This window comes from Monopterus albus, unplaced genomic scaffold (genome assembly GCF_001952655.1).
Source record: "Monopterus albus unplaced genomic scaffold, M_albus_1.0 scaffold192.1, whole genome shotgun sequence".
In the NCBI taxonomy this organism is placed as follows: Eukaryota; Metazoa; Chordata; class Actinopteri; order Synbranchiformes; family Synbranchidae; genus Monopterus; species Monopterus albus.
Genome location: NW_018128072.1, coordinates 1062411 through 1080758, shown reverse-complemented (window position 1 = coordinate 1080758; position 18348 = coordinate 1062411). Strand labels below are relative to the sequence as shown.

The following is an 18348-nucleotide window of genomic DNA, read 5'->3' as shown; positions in this document are numbered from 1 at the left end:
ACACATTCCTTTCTGCTCCTGACCTTTTGGCCAGACACTTACTGGTCCGGAGAGACGCCGCTGTTCCTGAGACGCCCACTGGACAAGGTACCAACCACACACTCACCAGGGTGTCCAACAAAATTCCACACTGGAGCATATTATGTGCAACTTAAAATGAAGATAATTACTGCAGTATTTGATATAGTCTGTCCTGAATTGATTTAATTTTATCCCAGCTCTGATGCGGCCCTTCAGAGGAGGTGCAGTCACACACAACGGAGCTCCTCTTTACAGGGAGACAGTCCTAAAGCCTGGGGATGTGATTGGTCTGGGGAACCACTTCCTTTTCCTGTACCGTGACCCTCGTGTGACTCCAGCTCCACCACTGGCACTGACCCTGCCATGGCAGGCTGATATCTCCACCACCTGCTGCCCCTCAGGATTGGTGGACAGACAGGAAGCTCTGAGGCAGTACTTAGGATCCACTGAGGCAGTTTTGAAATTCCATCCTCGTCAGGCAGATGCCTTGTTACAGGTGAGACAAGAAGATAATGAACTTATATAAACTCATAATAACTGTCTAGTTATCTAGTGTAGAAAGGGGTCTTGATAACATATTTAATGTTTCTCTCATGCTTCTTGTAGGAGATAATCACCAGAAATTCCTCTCCAGACTCTGGTGGCGGGCCTTTGGCTCCTGCTTATCTCCTGTCAGTGCTGATAGATTATGCCTCTAAACACCTGGATCCTGCCCTCACACCACAAATATTATTGAAGTCAGCCAATCTAATTAAAGAAATTGTCTGGGTAAGTGAAAGATTCAGTGGCTTCAAATACAAAATAAAAATGGCATTAGGGCCCTGGTGCCCTGAAGTTGATGTGCCAGCCATGAACCACAACACATCTAGCTGTAAATCTCTGTTGTATGCAGTGGAGGAAGAAACATTCAGATCCCTTACAAAAGTAAAAGTAGAAATACCCCAGTGTAAAAATACTCTTACAAGTAAAAGTCCTCTATTCAAGTATTAGTATCAAAATATACTTAAATTATAAAGTAAAGTAGTTAAAGTTAAAGTAGTTTATATGCCTATAATTTGATGTACTGATTGGTAGCTTGTGATCAGAGATCAATAAAGTCTTATGATTAGGATATACTGTATTTTTTAATTATTGATGTTGTGATTTTGAAAAGTAATTAGTAACTAGATTGCTGAAAAAACGTAGAAGAAAGCATCTGGACATAGTTTTAGTTGGAAGACCAGGTTATACGCAAGCTTCTAGGTTATAAGCCAGTAAAAGTCATTAGCTTATCACCAATCATTGCAGACCTTTGATCATGAATAGAAATCATTTTCAGACCTTTGAATAAAGTTTCAGAACCAGTGGTCCATTTCCAAATTTCATGGCAAACCATTTACTAGTCAAGATATATCAGTCTGTACCAAAGTGACAGACCAACTGATTGGACAGATGTGATGCTAGCATGGCTAAAAACAAGATCTTAATATGTAAAATGTGATAAGTAAATTGATAAACTATCTCAGAGGTCCAAGAATGGTTCATCTGTGAACCATGAACCTTTATGGGATCATATTGCTTGGCCATGATCACACTTAAACAAGCTTAGTAGGAAAACATCAGGTATGCATATTGAGACTGCTTTATTCAGCCAGGCAGAAAAACCAGCAGCCAGACAAATGTCCTTCATTGAGGCCTGCTAGGTTGTGGACAGGAGTGAGGATGAGCTGATGTCAACTCCCTGCTGCTGGAAAATGTGCTGTAATTGTCCTGGCTGCAGGGCTAGACTCTGCTGCCGGTCCTCCACCCCCACACTCAGCCAAGTTGTCTCTCCTCTCTTCTGTCTCCAACTCTCTTTACAGGATAACATTAAGGAATTTGGGGATAAGCATCCCACGCAAAAGTAAGAGCATTTTTGTTTTAGGTCATGTTTCCTCTGTTTAGAGATCTCCTGCTGATTGATTCATCATACATTTATCCTTTGGTAAATTTTTGAGGTATGAGCTCAAATATAGAGTCATAATAACGTTATGTCTATTTTTACTCACAGTATGGTGTATTTCTCTTTTCAGACACAAACAAAACACTGACAGAAGAATGTTCACAATCATTTTAGAGCTAACACAACTTTGGCATTGCATAAATGTTATGTTCAGTTCCACAGAGCAAGAAGGTGAGATAAGTACACCGAACATCCAGACACTGTCATCTGATCTTCGACCCCTGATGTTCTGGATGTCAAATGCCACAGAGCTCCTTAACTTTTTCCAGGTCAAAGTTGAAACAATGGAGAAAGAGTGGGAGTTTGAAGGTGAGAGTGATTTGGAAATAGAAATAACTGGTTCATGTAAAAAAGATATGACATTTTAATCAAATACTACAGAACTTCAGCAAAGCTGAACATAGACATTAAAGCTGATACAAAGTCTTTGAGAATATTTTTTCTTTAAAGCTCCTGGGGACCCAGTTTTGACAGCTGATATGGACATCTGCTCAGAGGCACTGGCACAGCTGGATGATGTCATTATGCACACCTTCCAACAGTGTGTGTATCATCTCACCAAGGTAGAAAAACAAGATAAAAAGCATCCCAAACCCATACTAAATACTAATTCTATACAGTATCCTACTTTATTAATAGTCACTGTATACTGTTGTAGCAAAGTGCATACAAATAAAGTCACCATACTGTAAGGGTACAATATGTGTGATGGAAAGCCATTGCCAATTAAACTTTACAAAGAGACAGCAGAATGTTTTTCTTAAGACTTAGTACTTATTTTGTTGTTTTCCGAGATCTCTCTGGAGCCCTCACCACCACCCACAATTTATTTTAATTTTTTCCAGCTGGGCGTAGCTCCTCCATTTCCTTTGTGCTTTGCACTGTGGGAGAACAGTGTGCATCAACAGCACACTCAAAACTGTACTGTATTTGGAATATAGTCTGCTGTGAGTCAACATTTTTGTTACTTTGCCAGTGTAAGTACACTACATACTAAACTTTTGTGTAGAATAAGCATGTAGTATGGATTTAAAGATGTCTGCGACCATGCTAAAGGCTGACATGCTTACAGTGACCGTGAACTTCAGCAGGTGTAATGTTTATCATATTCATCGTCTTAGTTTAGCATGCTAGCATGCTATTTATTGTACCACTAAACACAAAATACAGCTGAGGCTGCATTAGTTTTGTAGGTATTTGGTGATAAATAACTAATTAAAAATTTCACTTGATGAAGTCTGGAGAACATCAGCATTAATAAAATTCATCCTGGGGTGGACAAGAATGAAAGTCTGTATTGAATTTCATGGCAGTCAACTTCAAGATGACACTGGAGTAACAGTCAGGGAATCTCCAAAGTCAGTAGGCTCCATCCTGTGGGAACCATAAATGTCTGTACAACTACAACGGGGAACACACCTCTCCACCTTCCATCTGTCATCTTCAACTTGATCCCTCCCCTATTCATCATTCTAGCAATATATACTTGGGATTTTATTTCTCATTTTAAAACAAATTAACTAGTTTTTGTCCTTTCTGTCCACAAAGACCTTGTACTCACTCCTTCCAGCCCTCCTGGACACCAACCCATTTTCAAGTGAGGAGAAAGAAAAGGAGAAGGATGGAAGTCCAGGTGCAGAGGAAGAAGCAAAAACAGGAGAGGAAGGGGGGGTGGATGACGTGTCCACCTTACCGCCTAAAGTTGCCGGGCTGGTAGAAGTGTATCGCTGTTCTCTGATGCTGTCGCGGGAGGCGTGTCTGTCCCCACCTCTCACCTCCCAAACCTTCGGCTACCTCTTCTTCTTCACCAACACCTCCCTGCTCAATACTTTGCTGGAGAGAGGTGAGAGGGCACGGGTTAAAGTGAGATAATGCTAAAATGAAGTGGAACAGTAGCACAAGTAGAGAGAATTGTCAGGTAGAAATCAATAACTACTGTGACTAAAGTTTGTCAACATTAGCCAATTGAAGCTACTGGTCATACTAGACCAGGAAAGACGGTACAGGTGTGAAAGTGTACATTTTATTATTTATGAACTAAGCATTTCATTTATCAGCGAAAAGGTGTGTTACTTCCTTCAAAGTTAGAACAGCGCATGTTAAAGTTCCTTGGCCTTGCACCTTACTAGGGACTGAGGCCATAATTTTATACAGGTGTTCTCTGAGATAACAGAATGATTCATCGTCTTATTGTTTATTTAAAAAACAGAATTTTTTTCTATTTGAGTTTGTTGAATATTAACACATCTTTTCATTATATCTCCTGCACCCATTTCCTTTTTTCCAGATGGACTGTTTTCTTGGTCCAGAGCAGTCCAGATCCGAACAAACTTGGACTTGGTTCTGGACTGGCTACAGGGGGCTGGATTAGGAGACATTGCTTCTGAGTTCATGAAGAAACTGTCAGTCACAGTCAACTTCCTTTGTATTCCCAAGACTCGACTTATCCAGGTAATACAACAGCATGTGCCTACTCAGTCCTCCAGCTCTTCTCTGAATGGACAGCTATTTATCTGTCTTAACCCCTTGTCTTCCAGTCCTCCTGGACCTGTCTAGAGGAGGAGCATGTCTTGTTAAGCTCTGCCCAGCTGCACCACCTGCTCACCCATTATAAGCTGGGACCAACCAGAGCTCCACCAGCATCTTGGGCTCCTCCACCAGGCACAGAGCTGAGCGGAGGTAATAAAGTAAAACTGTTAAATATAATAAATGAAACTTGCAGTTGTATGAAGGCCACAATATGCTAACCCCTGGACATAGGAATAAAGCTTACCTCTCACACTAAGGTGGCATATTTGAAACATATTAAAGCTCCAAACACTGCTTGAGGTTTTATGACGGAGATATTTACTCAGTAATTGACTACCATGAACCTGCGAACAGAGTTCCGTGCAGACCTCCCTCTTTCATGTTATTAATTCAGGTTAAGACCCCAAAACCTCCCAAATAACAACAACCTGCAATTATAGTGGCAGCTACCTCCTTATACCCTCATATGTAGACTTCATCCCTCCATCCAACCAGATGCTACAGTTTGCACTTAATACCCTTTTTGGCATGCAGTGTTGTTCTTCAGAACTCGTTTGCATATTGCATACTTGTCAATGTTCAGTATTCCTTGTTACTGCTAATGACTGCTTTTGACCGGTTGTAACCAACTTCCCAATTCACAGTAATTTAGCAGTTTATCTTCTCTTCTCTTACAAAACTAAATCATCCTAACCCAATAAAAATACAGAAAACTCACATCTGATTGAAATACAAAGAATCCCATTATTGCTTTCAACTAAACAATCAGAATTCCACCCTGATTACACAAAACTATCAATGCCTTAACATTAAAACATGGATCTTTATATTTTGAATACAATACTTGACTAAACATTGATTATCATTGATTAGACAGTAATTATCAATCAAATCTTTACTTTATGCATGAAACAATCATTTTTGTTACTTTTCTTAATAATCTCTGTCACACACACACACACTTCCTCTTTTGTATGGATGTGTGTCTTCAGCATTTTCACTCTCTATTATTTAGATTCTGAATGTACTTTAGACTTCTAAATGTACCTAATGTTTCAATACAATCCTTTCTCATTTTATTCTTACACATTCACTAATGATTATTTCAAAGAAAACACACGCACAAATCATCTTATTATTATCTTAACTTTTCTACTTTATGCATTCTGCCATAGCATTTAAATAATTTTCCTCTCTCTCCCAGCTCCTCTTGCTGTTTCTTGTAAACATTCTTGCTGTTCTTGTGTGAATTCTAACTGAAAAGAGACAATTTGTTCAATAGTCTCCTGCAGCCCTTCTTGTAATGATATTTCTGATGCCAGTTTTGATGTTATGGCCTGTGTTTCTTGTGCTTTTTGGTTCCCTCTGGGACCCGTTTTTACAGGCTTGCCAACACAGTGAGACAGTGACATTGAGCAATTATCTGCCAAAGTCATTTGATTCTAATCCTTTTTTGTAGACATCTTTGAGAGCTTCCTGGATCACCCTCCTCTTATCCTGCCAAATGAAACTCCACGCCTTGACCTCTCTCAGCCAATCCCAAGCCCTGCGCTCCAAAAGGAAGTGACACGTCTCCGCACCTTCTTGTGGGGACTTGACCAAGATGAGCTCCCTGCCAATCAGAGGACTCGGCTTTGAGGAAGCCCATATTTGTCTCTTTATGGATTTTGCATAGAAGTAAAAAGGATATCACCAGAAAAGTCAAACGGCAAACCACTGAAAAAGCAAAGTGAAAAATGTTTTCTGCATTTATTAGACTTGTTTTATTTTTATTAATTTAGATATTTTCAAGTAAATGAAAATTACTGGCTTTGGTATGCCATTTTGATCTTATTTTAAAGCAGGGAGGAGGGCCGTGTGTGTTGGGCCACATAATTGTTATGCTTTACATTACAGTTTTACTTGGCTTCCATGTATGTTTTCAAACTACTTGTTTTTAATAAAACACTGACGTCTAGTCTAAAAGAGTTACGGTTTCTGTATAATCCTTGACAGGCATGTTCCCACAGCAGGGCCCCTGGCACTTGGCACTCGTCTCAGCTTCAACACCAATAAAACATTCCACAAGGTGGTGATGCAGCACTCATTCCACTTTTGACATTAAATGATGAGTCTGCAGACAGAATTGCTTGACTAAGGAGGTGATCATACAACAATATAATCATCTGTTCCCAAAGCAGATTCCCATTTCCTGTAGTGTGATCATACAACAATATAATCATCTGTTCCCAAAGCACATTCCCCTTTCCTGTAGTAATCTTAGTATTTTACACAGGGTCATGACTCAAGCAAGCAAATGAAATGGTGAAAACCACACACAAAGGTTACCTTTACCAAGGTAAGCTGTCATAAAGATCAAAGCTGGGACTTTTAGAGCAGGGGAGATTTTAATTTCCACTCAAGTGGTCGGATTTCCCAGTGTGACAAAATCCCCTGGCCCTTAAAAAATGTTCACCTCATTAAGCATAAATTAGCAAAGGGTTGTCATGAACAGACATAAACAAGTGATACCATTGCAGTGAGTAACAACTTTACTTGAAGTGCCACAATTTTATAATATTTAGCCAATGTCACTACAGTATCTAGTCGGCCAGACGGCTTTAGAAAACAGCTCACTGCTTTCCTAGTATCGAGAGTGAAACTCAATGACGTCTTGACAAACAGACTAAAAGTTATCATGTTCCTCCTTTGGCATCTGGCCAAATGGCTTCCCTTCTTCTGGTCAGCTCTTCAGATGAATTCATTTACTGTAAAAAGCTCAAAAAAAAAAAAAAAAAAACAGCCTTGTGAGAGACCTCTGCTTACATCATTACTGTTGTCCCTGGTTCTGTCTCCCCAATTTCTCACCGTGCTGACATCAAAAAACATGCCATTGAGAAAGACCCGTTATAGATTATGAATCATGAGAACAAGCTCCCTGTGGTTACATTTATCAATTAAGTGATTGTTATCACTCTCATTTGAAATTCAATGCAGTGAATGAGTGAGAGTGAGACTGTGTCTGTGCGCTAATTTCAACTTTCCAGTAATGTCATACAGATGTAGCCTGTAACTTTATAATTAAACACAGATGGGGCTCAGACTGGTAGAGGTCCATGCTGATTGCGTCACATTACAGTAGTCTGTGATACAATATGGTGACCAGTGTCTGAGGACTATTAAGTAGCTTGTAAGGATTAGTAAGAGTGTGACACACACCAGTTTTCGGTGATTTCAATCACTGGCACACACTTTCACTCAGAATTGCACAGTTGTACACACACACATAAGCCTTATTCTCTGAAAAGCTCACACATGCACATACATTGCACATACATTACGTAGACTTCTTTAGCCAGGTGCAGTGTCCCACACCTGCAGTAGCTGCTCTCTGTAATTAGCTCAACACAATTATCATTGGTGGATAGAGGGCGGGAGGGTGAAGACAATGGGGCAGTTATTCTCACCCTATCATCTCCTTCTCTCTCCCCACTGTCGAGTAATGAAAGATTCTTCCCTTCTTCAAAGAGATGGAGTTTCCCACAAAACAGCTGAGTCAGAGGAGAAAAGAGAGGTGGATGAAAACAAAATGAGAACAGTAGTGAGGCGAGCATGGTAATGTAATGCTGCTGGTGTGAGGCCCAGTGGACCACAGTGATTGTGTTGGTACACACACGAGTCATTTTCGGAAACTAAAAAAGCCCATGACTCTCACGCTTAACAGCTACAACCTGACACGGCTTCAGTATCTACAGTAGTGATGATCTGGTAGCACTTTGTTTGAGCCCTGCGTCATCCTTAAGCCGGTAATAAAAGAAGATTTTTCAAGTCACATGTCACAGAAAAGGACAGACTACAGTGACTGCAGGGCCAATGATGGAGGTTGTGAGACATGTTTTATCAGGACATCAGAGGAGAAAGTGTGAAGGTCTAAGCCCAGAGTAGACATTACTGCCAAAAAATGTGGCTTTTTTTAATGCTGGTGGAACCTAAATTGTTTTTTAACTTTGTGGCAAAGAGAACAATATTACTTGTATGAGTCTGGCTTCCAAGAAATAAAGCTACATTTGTGATTTTATGACTGGTCTAATATTAAAGTTCAAAAATATTTAAGAACATGACTGTATTAGATAAACTCACCAGAAATTCAAGGAGCCAGCTTTAGACTGAAACAGAGTCAGAGTGGACAGTTCCAGAGTAAAGATTAGGAAGGAAGCAAGGGAGCAGGGGAATCTCTGTTAGGTCACAGACATACAAAAAGACAGACTGGGGGTGTAGGAATCTGTGTGAGGTTTGAGACAGCTGGAGAGAAGGTCAGGGGTGCAGGCAGATGCAGACAAATGACAGGCAGATGAGTGTGGCTGAGGTTGGACACGGGGAGACTCATTGATGAAATGGACAGCAGCCCCTCGGTAAGGTGACTAAAAGGCCAAGAGAAATGGTTTAGTCCTCCTCAATGGACAGATCTGTTTTCTTATGGTTACATCACCTGAATGTGAAATGCACACATAAACCCACATTCTCTCTCGCTTTCTCTCTTTGGTGCACACATGCATGCCCCTACACATATATACACAGGCACATGCAGGGATATAAAGAACCCCTGTGAGGTCAGATCCACCGGGCTGAGGCTGTCCAGTGTTAGTAGAACTAGTCAGCTAAGCCTCACAGTCTCACTGTGTCTGTCCGGGCCTGCTGCTACTGGCTTTCTGGGGCAGTAGCACATTTATGTGTATGCTTTTCAATCTAGAACAAGACCAGTGCCTCCAATATGGGACTGGTGGTCACCTTTCCAAAATGTCCTCATCTACCTTTGCCCTCCTTTCCTCGTTTCCTCCTGTTTTCCTGCTTCTCTCTCATTCTCGCTCAGTATGTTTCTCTCGGGCCAGGGGACCTGTGGGCCGTGCGGGTAGGGGCCTTATTCCATCAACCTGGGGCTTCTGTCAGAGGCTTGTTCCATTTTGCGTCATGGTGTTGACTGAGCGGACCCCACACTTAACTCCCATAGAGCTATGGGGTTGGGCAGCAGGGCGGACGGCGCAGGCTAACGTGGCCCCGTGTTCAGCATGGTAATCTGATGGCCATGTTTATTTTATGTAGCTCTCCTTTGATGGAGCAGAAAAAGTCTTTGGGCTTTTTGTTTCAGCACTTTCACTGCCAGGTCAGAGGTGCTCGTCGTGGTTACGCTCAGGAAGAATAATATTTGCCCTTATATTCGCTCCAAACAGGCTTTTTTCCATATTAGTGTCAGGGATACTCTCTGGGTTTCTGCCTTCCACTGATTCGGCACATTGGAGGTGAAGGGTGGTAGGGGACCACACCTCAAAAGCATTGCTCCCTGGAGGATAATAGGGAGGGGTTCCACAGGTCGTCCCCGGGGCCTGTTCCTATACCCCTGAGTAAACTGCCACCTCAGAGTCAAATATATAGTTCCCAGTAGTAAAGGAAAACACACACATAAACACATGAAAACACTCTCCCTCCTGCTTGGCCGCCCCAGGCTCCACTTCAGCTGTCAGTCGCCAAAGCTTCCCAGGGGTTCTTTTTAATGGATGGGTTCTCTTTCTTGTCTGACTGTGCCTTTCATTGCCTCACCTCAGCACTCACACATCCACCTATCTGCCTTGTGTCAGCTGTTTCAGACGGGTCGAAAAGCTAAGCAACCGCACAAAGTCATTACGTGAGGTTTTGACCTAAACGCACAAGAGAGGCAGAACAGTCCATGTTCCCTGGATCAGATTTCAACCCCAGCTTGTTCTGTGCAACCACACCATAAAGTACAAGTCTCATGTATTGCCCCTAATCACATTGTTCTCCACTGACTTTACCTCTGTTAAGCTTTACAGTGTTGATCTGACCCGGGAAAGTGTTCTCTGAGTGGTGACTTACAGGACTCGCTTTGTCATGCAAGAATGCTTTTTACTTTGAAGATTAATTAGTACATAGAGAAGCCCAGACTGTGGCAGGGAATACTGTTTATCTAGCTCCATTTTGTTATTATAATTGGCCAAGGTCTGTGATTATGATATTACAAAAATGAATCATTGTTACACAAGATGAGACTCCCTGGGGAGTTTTTACACAGATAATGTTTCATTTCCTTCTGTGTTGTTCCATGTTGTATTATTAATGATGTGAATAGAGAAAAGTCTGGGTTTTGGCCAAATGGGAACAATAGACACACATGCAAGTGTATACACACACACAACAGAAACTAGGTCCCCATTAACTGTCCTGTATATCTCTTTATCTTCCAGTGGAGATGAATAGAAAACCATACACAGAAACAACATTTTACACTTGCAGTGCTCCTCCATGTATCCTGTTATGCATTTTCCGTTGTAACATGTTAGGTATGCTTTTGGCCTCACCCGTGAGTGAGAGGTATGTGCTAACTCACAAATAAAGGAGCCTAAATGCTGATGTAATCCAGGTGAAATAAGGAAACAACAAGGTGGGAACTACCCTGGTGGTACAGCAGGTAATCCAATCCCTCCTGATGCAATTTAGCAGCTCAAAACAATTACCAACTGGCTGGCTGTAAATCCACACCTGCAGCCAAATGGGATATATTTGTTAGTAGACTTAGTAGGTCGCTACACAGGAAATGCTAATCTGGATCAGGGTTTGGCATTGGTGTGTTTGCTGTTCAAACTGAGCTTGAACTCCACTGCAGATGGCACAGTGTGGTAGACAAGCTGGGTGAGTGAGTCACAATGATGTCCTGTCAGTCAAGGATTTGCCAGCCAGAAAGCAGCCTGCGAGGTGTGTCTGTGTGCGCTTCTTCCCATTAAATGTCACCCAATCAGGGTCTGATTCACAGGGTTTGCCTCTTCCATGACACGCCTCTATCTCTATGCTCTCTTCCTGTCCCACAACTGTCCCTCGCTTTCGTCTTACTTCCTTTAGATAGATAGATAGTCCATTTTCCATCTATTGCTATTTTTGCTCAGTCATTCTCTCTCATTGCATCATCTTGTTTTTTTAATCCCACCTCTGTCACTGCTCATTATCTCATTTCTCCCTGACTGTCTCATCTCTCTCCTTGCAGTCATCCCAGCCCATTCCATTCTTTTCTTTTCATGTGTCACCATTGCATCATCTTTATCACTCTAAGCTTTGTAGGATTCAGTGTATTGTCTTAGGGTGCTTTCACACTTGGTCCCTTTCAGCCCTCAAAACGAAGTCAGAATGACTTGTCAGCATTTTTCTGCATAAATGTGAACACTCCAAATTAAACCCAGACCCCTCTGAAATGAACAGAACAGAGACCTCCTTGGGGGGAAATGCAGGTTTCCACTGCCTGTGACTGGCTTGTAGTCTCTCCTTGCCCAGATATGTTATGCATTTAAGCAACCTTGAGCCCATGCATAGAGGTAACTAATGGGTTAATGATTAAACGTAACCATTGGCCAGCTGACTGTTGTGGGTTCATTCATAAATTCAATCTGCAATTTTCAAAGCATCATATGAACTGCCGTTCAGAAGTTCACTTTCACTTGAGAGTGCTCAAAGCAGGGGTGGATATAATGATTTGGGGGCTGAAGGCACCTCGCAGTAAAAGTACTGTCAAAGAACGTTCAGGGTTTCCTTCAGTTTTCAGCTCATATGAGAGTGAGGGGCTTCAATAGGACTCCACTGCAGTGCCGAATCAAAGTGAAAAAACTGCCAAAAGTACTTTACCACATGCAATAAAAAGAGATAAAGTAGAGAGTCCTTGACCTAAAATCTATATGTGAAAGCAGTAAAGGTCTGAGAGCTCCAGAGTGACTATAGTATGAACAGGAAGAGGACTGAGGCCCCATCAGACGCAAACTGGACCAGAAAGAGAACTGAGACCTCTTTCAAGTGTACTCAGTGTGAACACAAAAAAAGTCCCTTTTTTGTGGGTTCCCTTTTCGACCCACTTTAGTTTGGTTGATCTAAAAGGCACCAAGTGTGAAAACACCCTTAGAGTCGAACCTAGACCTGGGTCTGTCCAGGCATCCTGTTCATCTCCTCCCATCCCACTCTCTGTTGTCATCCCTTTGATTTCTCCCTTGTGATTGTCCATGTGCCTGTTGTTTCTGGGCTCTCAGTCCAGTCTGCTGAGGGGAATTTCCTTCTTATCACTCACTGAGCCATTCCTTGCATTCTTAGCATGCTTCCTGGCACTACCAGGGGTCCCGCCAGATGCGAGGGCGTCTGTAATAGAAGGCAGACACTGAGGCCAACCGACACCATTCATACATCCAGCAATGACCCTCTGATGAGGTTGGACAGTGTGATTGATGAACAGAAAGAGGATGAGGAGCCAGGAAGAAAAGGGAGGGGAAAACATAAAAAGACAGCGGTGGTGGGGGGTGCATGGGTAATGCGTGTGAACTTTGTGCCAAAAATAGAAAATTCTGGATAGTTTTCATTTCTTATTCCTTGACTCATAGACTGCTATTGATAGAAGACGACATGTAAGGCATTTAAATGTTTTGAAAGCAATTGGAGCTAATTGGAAGCAGCAGGGGGTGAAAGTGTACATCAACACTGAGACCAAGAATAGAGAGATTAGAATAACTCTCATGTCATTCCTCTTAGTCACGACCAAACAGTGATAAAGGTGGTCTAAGTGTACACTAAACACAACTTTTCTAGGTTCCCACAGCAAAGGAAGGTCAGGAACATAAAACTGGAGACAGATTGTGCAGATGTAGCCCTACAGGACGGGCTTCAGACTCAGACTTGTCAGCTTGAGATAATGGTAATGGTGGTTAAGAAGAATGCACACACATTACTTTCATATCTGACTGTCACTATTCCAGAGATGTCCAAGAATTTTGAGGGGCACAAAGATCTATTTACATAAACATTTACGATAAATGTTTTCTTTCTACAGTGCAAAAAATAAAAACAAATTGCAATAGGACAACATCTGCAGAAATTTCAATCTAAAAAGAAAACAGTGTATCTTCTGTGTGCTGTTTGCACCACTTTAAGTCAAAGTCACTTCAAACCAAAGTTGACATTTCAGTGAACTTGAGGTCCACCTCCCCTCCCTGTGCGGTCAGAATCACAGCCTACTGAATGTGCAGTCATATCCAAACATTTTCAAATGCAGTCTGCCTCCAAACTGTTGTGCTCAGCTTCCAATCCCAGTTCGTACGCCGCTTCAAAACATAAACAATGACACCATGCGGATATGAAATTTCCTTTCCTGTGTTTGCTCTTAGTTATGAAGAAATTTACACACTATGCGTGGCTGACGCACGGGAAGTGGTCGGGTGGAAGGACGGTAGAATCAATACAGCTGCCCATGTGCTGTTTTATACGTTATCTGCTATCATTGTAGTGTAAGGTTGATTTATGATTGTCAGCGTTAATTTAATGAATGGACAGTGATGAAGAGGCCTGACGTGCGTCAGCATTCACAGAAACAGCCAAGCCATGTCAGATTAAAGGGGGTAGTGGGTTATAAATTGCTTTAAATGCTTCGGGATAAACTGACTAAAAGACGTAAGCATATGTGTGTTTGTGCGCGTTTGTTTGTGAGTCCATCTGTGACGGAGGTCATGCCACGCCAGTCACCATAGGGCAAGGTCCTCCCGCACTCCTCCCCCTTTCCCCCATCGTCTCTCCAGCGCCCGGTGCCCTAACGCACACTCACACCTCCCTCCTCCTTCCCTCCGAGTGCTCTCAGCTTCCGTAGAATAACATGACAACAGGATCAGTGTGCGGCTGACGCAGACGCATGGCGCGCCGGCAAGTAGCCTAGTGGTCAGCTCCGATGCCCTTCCACACAGAGATGTAGTAACTCACCACCTAAAGTGGTGCAAGACTAACAAAGGGAAAAAGAATTCACAAGCAATGTTTCCGGGTTACTGTTCTGCACGCTGAAGAATGCACCAAAAATAGAAGCTTCATTTACTCACTCCTCTTTATATTTTTTGACATTTTGAAACGTTTCCTGCATGGCCACTGGGGCTGAGATAAGCAGCCAGGTGATAAAAGCGCTTCACTGATTCAATGCATATGGTGTTTTACTGGATATACTTGGACTGTTTAATGATTATATTTAATTGTTCGGCACTCCAGACAGTCCCAGACAAAACAGACCGAGAGGGATGTGAGCGTGGAAGCGACTGAGAAAGTAGAAGCGAGTCGAGGGGAAGCACTTTGAAAGTAGGAAGAATGAAGGATGCAGACAGGACACGCAATGACAGGAGAGGAAAGAATGTTTAGGGCGACTGAGAATGGCGGTGAGAGGAGCGGGAGGGAGAACCGGAGGAGAAAGCGGGAGCTCTGAGACAGGCCTGAGCTCTCCAGTGTATTGACACCAGTCTGAGATGGAGAGAGCAAGCAGGGTAGATGGAAACAGTGTTTGCACAGTAAAAAGTTCCTTTTGCGTGGGCTGCTTGCTTCCCGCTGTACCCCCACCCCCAAATACACACACACACACACACACACACATACACACTCAGTCTGTGACCTATTGCTTCAAGTAGTTCATTCAGATATTTCCTCACTGGCAGACGCAAAACTGCTGGGACAGTAAGTGAGAGGGAAACGTGAGCAGGTGATCAAGAGTCAGAAAGAGAGAGAGCTTCGCCTGACTCACTGTTACACATACATTAACACACACACACGGGCTACACACACAGCCAACAGAGTACACTGGGTTTTGTCAGAAACAAAATTAGTCTTGTAAGTGTGTGTTTAATTGGGAGACCATTTAAACATTTTGCTTCCCCAGTCTTTGTCAGGAGAAAAGTTAATCCTCTCCCTTTCATCCCTGCATCCTGTCCTTTGCGCAGCTCTATTATATGGATCATTGGAGAAACCCTGCAATAATGATGCTGGTTAATATCCTCCTTTAATGGGCTAATAAAAAGACAACTCAGCAGATGCAGAACAGCCATATTTCTCTTAAGTGGGCCAATTGAAGGGTGAGCAATTGGCATGCATCACTGGATGGGTAGCTGGTGCAGGGGAGATGAGTGGGACACATTAACACTGATCTCTGACAGTGGGAGAAAGTCAGAGACGTCACTTTATTGGCCAGTGACTGCAGCCCCCTCACATGTGTCACTATTTCTGCCACTCTCTGACGTAGGTTGAAGTAAGGGGTGAAGCAAGATGGGGTGATGAAGGGGGTGATGGCAGCCACTTAGGGTAAGGTTACCATGACAGTTTCCCAGATAGGATACTCTGCTGGAGTCACGCACTTGGCAATGAACTAAACAGAAAGAGAGTGACAGAGTAGAAAGGAAGAAGGTGGAGGGAGGTCATGGGGAAACTTGTAAGTGTCATAGGACAGTAAATATTAACAGTAATACTTTGGTTTCCCTTCTGAAAGCAATCTCTCCATGTGTTTACTCAGGCCCTGCTGGAATTCCCTGAAGGAAATGAGGATGCAACATTAAATGATAACTTTATTGATACTCTGTTTCCCTTTTGGCCATAGGAGCAGCATTGCGTCAACATTTTCACTGTGTTGACCCTCTGAGGTAAACAGAACACGAGACTTAACCCTAAAATCCACAAGATTACTTTATCATCCACCTGGACATGGAACTTAACCCACAGCAATAAACATTTATTGGAAAACCAACATTATAAGAATGGGCTGGTTTAGTATTTGTTCTCATAATCAGACCAAAACTCCAATCACACGAAAGTAAACAATGAATAAAAACCCCCAACATAAAAAAACATCTATTCTTCCTCAATCTCTTCCTTGTCAGATAAATAAACTATGACACGAAATGGTTACGCCTTCTGAGGTTTCTTTAATCAAAGTTCTAAAGTGACTTCACAGTATGAATTGAGCAACTGTGCCTGGCAAAAGGTGAACAAAGAGTTTGAGGCAATGAAATACACTGAATCCTGCATAATAATGTGTGAATACATGCCATGGCACACAGGAAACCTAGCGTAAAGCGTGACTGAATCGAGTGAAGCATGTGTGAGTAAAGTTTGTCTGGCAGACCCTGTCACAGGTTCCCCCTTCCTCTCTGATGTCTCTGAGGTCATAGTCTGTTTCACTCTGTTTCTCCTCCTATGGTGGTTTCTACAGATTGGTGCTCATGCACGTTATACAGAGACCACACTTATACCACCGCATACCCATAATTACACACATATATTGTACGCACACCCATTTACACAAACCCTGGATTCCCCCTTTTCCAACAGGCATGAGCCAGTGTGCCCTCGCTTCTCACACACACAAAAAAAAGTCCAAACAAAGATACATGACCTCTTGTATTTTGCGTACTGACATCTGTGCACGTGCACACACACAGCCTCACAGACACACACTCAAAGAGCTCCCACCTGGTGTCATAGTGTGTGAGTGATCAACGCTGGCCTAACAGAAGTCTGTGTGCCTCAGAACCACCCAGGAGACCCCATCATGAGAAGCAGCCCAGAGAGGGAATGAGAGTGACTAACCTCACTCTTTCTTTTCTTCTCTCCCCAGCTGTGTCTTCAAACGGCCCTTTGATGTGGGAAATTAAAAAGAGTGAGTGTGTCAATATCTCCCTGCGTCCGACCGCACTCATCTATTCCCTCTCCTCCTTCTTCTGCTCTCCTGCGCTCCCTGCTTTTCTTCTTTACTGTTCACCCAAGAAAACAGAGCATGACCTTTTTTTTTTTACCACAACAACTCCACCCACTCAGTGCCACCAGGCACTGATCATTTGTAGGGTGTTTGTTTGTCTGTGTAGGCCCACCACTGGACTGGCAACTCTGTGTGTGCACATACAAGGCCCACCACTAATTATTTTCTAACCGCACCATGAGTGTATGTCTGCGAATGAGGGTCTCCTAATCTCACACCCAGACTCAGGCAGTTTTCCTTTTCCCTGGTCTCTCTCTTTCTCCCCCCTTTCTCTCTTTGTGTGTGTCTGTGACTCTCTAGTTATATACAGTACTCATTTTTGCCTTTTGCAACAGTAGGCCACGCTTTAATACACCTGACTGAGTGTTTCCAGGCTGTCTTGCACTATGTGTGTGTGTTTGTGTGAAAGACTGGGTGAAACATACAGAGTGTGAGAAATCATGCTGGTGTGTGCACTCTAGACTGTGTATTTCTGTGCTAAAGTATCTTTTTTAGTGTTTTTGGTTTATCAGAGCACCATTTTTTGTGTGTGTGTGTGCATGTTTTGTGCATGTGTGCCTACTGCAGTGACCCCATCAACCACCCCTCAAAGCGTGCGTCTGCGCTAATGTCTTGCAGTGTGTGTATGTGCGTATATGCCCGCTCACAGTTTCTATCCAGCACTTTACTCTTTCCTTCACCCTGGAGAGGAAGAGAAGGAGTGAAAAAAAGAGGAGGTGGGTGGGGGGCCGTGGAAATAACAGGCTGCTGTCTCAGGAGGGGCTCTGAAAAAAGAGCATGGGGTGAGAAAAGGAGGGAGAGAAAAGGTGTTTGCTGTGGGCATTAATTATAATAATAGGGAATGAGGCATGTGTACCCTAAAACAGCCCTGACATAAACTGAGTAACACAAGCACCTTTTCTGTGACAGTTCACTTTTGGCTACCTGACAAAACACCAATAAGCACAAGAAAAAGAAAGGACAGGTACAAGTAGTGCTTTAGATACATGGTTAGATGAGATATGCTAATACACCTGAAAACAATGGGCTTTTTAAAACGTCTGCAAGGCTTGGGGGGGTGGGGGGGGGTTAGAGATGGAAAGATAAAAAAGAGGTAGATGGGACTGATTGGCGCAGGTACCGGGATGCAACATAGTGCTGGAGATGGGAAAAGGGCAGGAGGGGAGAAAGTGATAGAGGACAGAAAAAAAAAACACAACGGAACATTTTTTTTAAAGTTTCGCAAACGGAGACAAGCAGCAGGGAG

General features: G+C 42.8%; 1 protein-coding gene and 1 long non-coding RNA gene across 2 annotated transcripts in view; one reads left to right on the top strand and one right to left on the bottom strand.

Moving 5' to 3' along the window:
* rasip1 (Ras interacting protein 1) overlaps window positions 1–6492 on the top strand; it is an 11584-nt gene extending 5092 nt beyond the window's left edge. Inside the window, 10 exon segments of the mRNA XM_020617607.1 lie at window positions 1–87; window positions 219–517; window positions 628–789; window positions 1863–1903; window positions 2157–2311; window positions 2453–2565; window positions 3551–3845; window positions 4290–4453; window positions 4540–4681; window positions 5991–6492. The exon segment at window positions 1–87 is cut by the window's left edge and continues 32 nt beyond it. Coding sequence (XP_020473263.1) covers window positions 1–87; window positions 219–517; window positions 628–789; window positions 1863–1903; window positions 2157–2311; window positions 2453–2565; window positions 3551–3845; window positions 4290–4453; window positions 4540–4681; window positions 5991–6169 — 1637 coding nt within the window. The 3' untranslated portion in view covers window positions 6170–6492.
* Window positions 3727–17030, bottom strand: LOC109970205 (uncharacterized). Its single transcript, XR_002276380.1, has 2 exons — window positions 16934–17030; window positions 3727–3835 (listed from the first exon to the last, which is right to left on the bottom strand). It is a non-coding gene; the product is annotated as an uncharacterized LOC109970205 (long non-coding RNA).
* Window positions 17031–18348: the final 1318 nt, after the last annotated feature.